The 1,461-nt window shown below is 52.3% G+C and overlaps 1 protein-coding gene across 1 annotated transcript; it reads right to left on the bottom strand.

The window, feature by feature from the left end:
- Positions 1–240: 240 nt before the first annotated feature.
- Positions 241–981, bottom strand: LOC119330865. The gene has a single exon (XM_037603996.1). The coding sequence runs from the start codon at positions 891–893 to the stop codon at positions 549–551; it is 345 nt and encodes a 114-aa protein (XP_037459893.1). The 5' UTR covers positions 894–981; the 3' UTR covers positions 241–548.
- Between the last annotated feature and the right edge of the window lie 480 nt (positions 982–1,461).

Genomic DNA, 1,461 nt, shown 5'->3' with positions numbered 1-1,461 from the left:
ATGGCTAAATATCGTTCTAAAAAACCTATGTCATGACACCAAACAGGCCGAACAAAGCGAGCACACGAGGAAACGGTACAATATTTACGGTATGGTTCGTTGAACACATAGACTCATGTGACCTGGCTGATAGGTAGAACTAAAGCGAAAATATTAATCTTACCACTCACGCTGATCAATCTAGCACATAAACCATGAGGATTTCTAAAGAAAATATGGGTAGTCTGGAAGAAAAAAGAATTCTCCATGGAATAATTTGCCTAGCTGATCAACTCCCACAAGCAGAGCACCTAGTTTTGCAATCAAAGAAAATTGCATAGGCAGGCAACACCAAGTTTTGCAGAAAAGTACTGTAGTTTATAATTCCTATTATCATTACAATACCAGTAAAAACGAAAAACAAACAAAGCACTAAGAAGAAGCAACATATACACGAACACTCTGCCTCTCTCACCGGACAAAAAACAGAGCAAGCTTCGCCATCTTTCCGCTCTGCTCGGCCCAAGGAAGGAGGACGACGAGGAGGAGCGCCTCCGCACGGACGCTAGCTAACGGACGCCGGCGTTGGCGGCGAGCTTGAAGGACGCCGGGAGCGGGCTGCGCATGGGCGAGCGGGGCGGCTGCGCGAGGCGGTGTCCGTCGGCGTCGTAGTAGATGACCCCGGAGAACTCCAGCGGCTGGCAGCGCTCCCCCATGAGTATCTCCTTCCTCCACAGCCCGTCCTCCTCCTCCGGCCCCGCCGCGGCCTTCCCCTTGCCCGTCGGCAGCGAGAAGGCCTTCCTCCACGGCGCCACGGCCGGCCTGCCGCTGCCCATCCTCCTCGCCGCCCGCTGCAGCCGCCGCGTGCACGTGCTCACCAGCGCCGCCACCGCCTGCAGGAGGCTCGCGCCCATCTCCGGCGGCCGATCTCCTTTTTTTTTTAACTGGGCGGCCGATCTCCTTCTGGTGTGGTCTCTCTGGTTTGTGTGTGCTGTAGCGGAGTTTACTGCTCTGGGGTGGTGGCCGTCGGGTTTGGCGGCATATATAGGCGGCGGGGTGGGCTCGGGGGTGGTGGTGGCGGGCGCCGCGCGAAAGTCAAACAAGTGGGTTGGAAAGAGATTTGTCTACTTAATTCAATTTTGCTACTAATCGGCGCGATCTAATCCAAACGGATGGAATGCCATCTTCCTCTCTCACAAGAGAAAGAGAAAGTTTCTGCTGGAGCTCCAGATTCACTGCCGTATCGCCGGCGTATGATTGATATTCTTCCATGGAGTTTCCGTCTACCATGATCCACAGTATCCTCTATGATATGTCTGACCAATGATGTTAGTTTTCCATAAAAAAATCGAATCATGTTTTCCATATATTTTTCTATACAATATGGTGATGAAGATGGCGGCTGACCTTTGGCATGGCAACCCTGGCTCGTCCGTCAGCGGATTTGGACAGGGACAAACCAAAAAGGCAATAATTCATCTC

This window comes from Triticum dicoccoides, chromosome 7A (genome assembly GCF_002162155.2).
Source record: "Triticum dicoccoides isolate Atlit2015 ecotype Zavitan chromosome 7A, WEW_v2.0, whole genome shotgun sequence".
NCBI classification, from domain to species: Eukaryota; Viridiplantae; Streptophyta; class Magnoliopsida; order Poales; family Poaceae; genus Triticum; species Triticum dicoccoides.
The sequence above is the reverse complement of the archived record's forward strand: the minus strand, read 5'-3'. Positions and strand labels throughout refer to the sequence as shown.

Coding starts and splice junctions, on each gene's coding strand:
- LOC119330865 (XM_037603996.1), bottom strand. CDS start 893: ATGGGCGCGAGCCTCCTGCAGGCGGTGGCGGCGCTGGTGAGCACGTGC.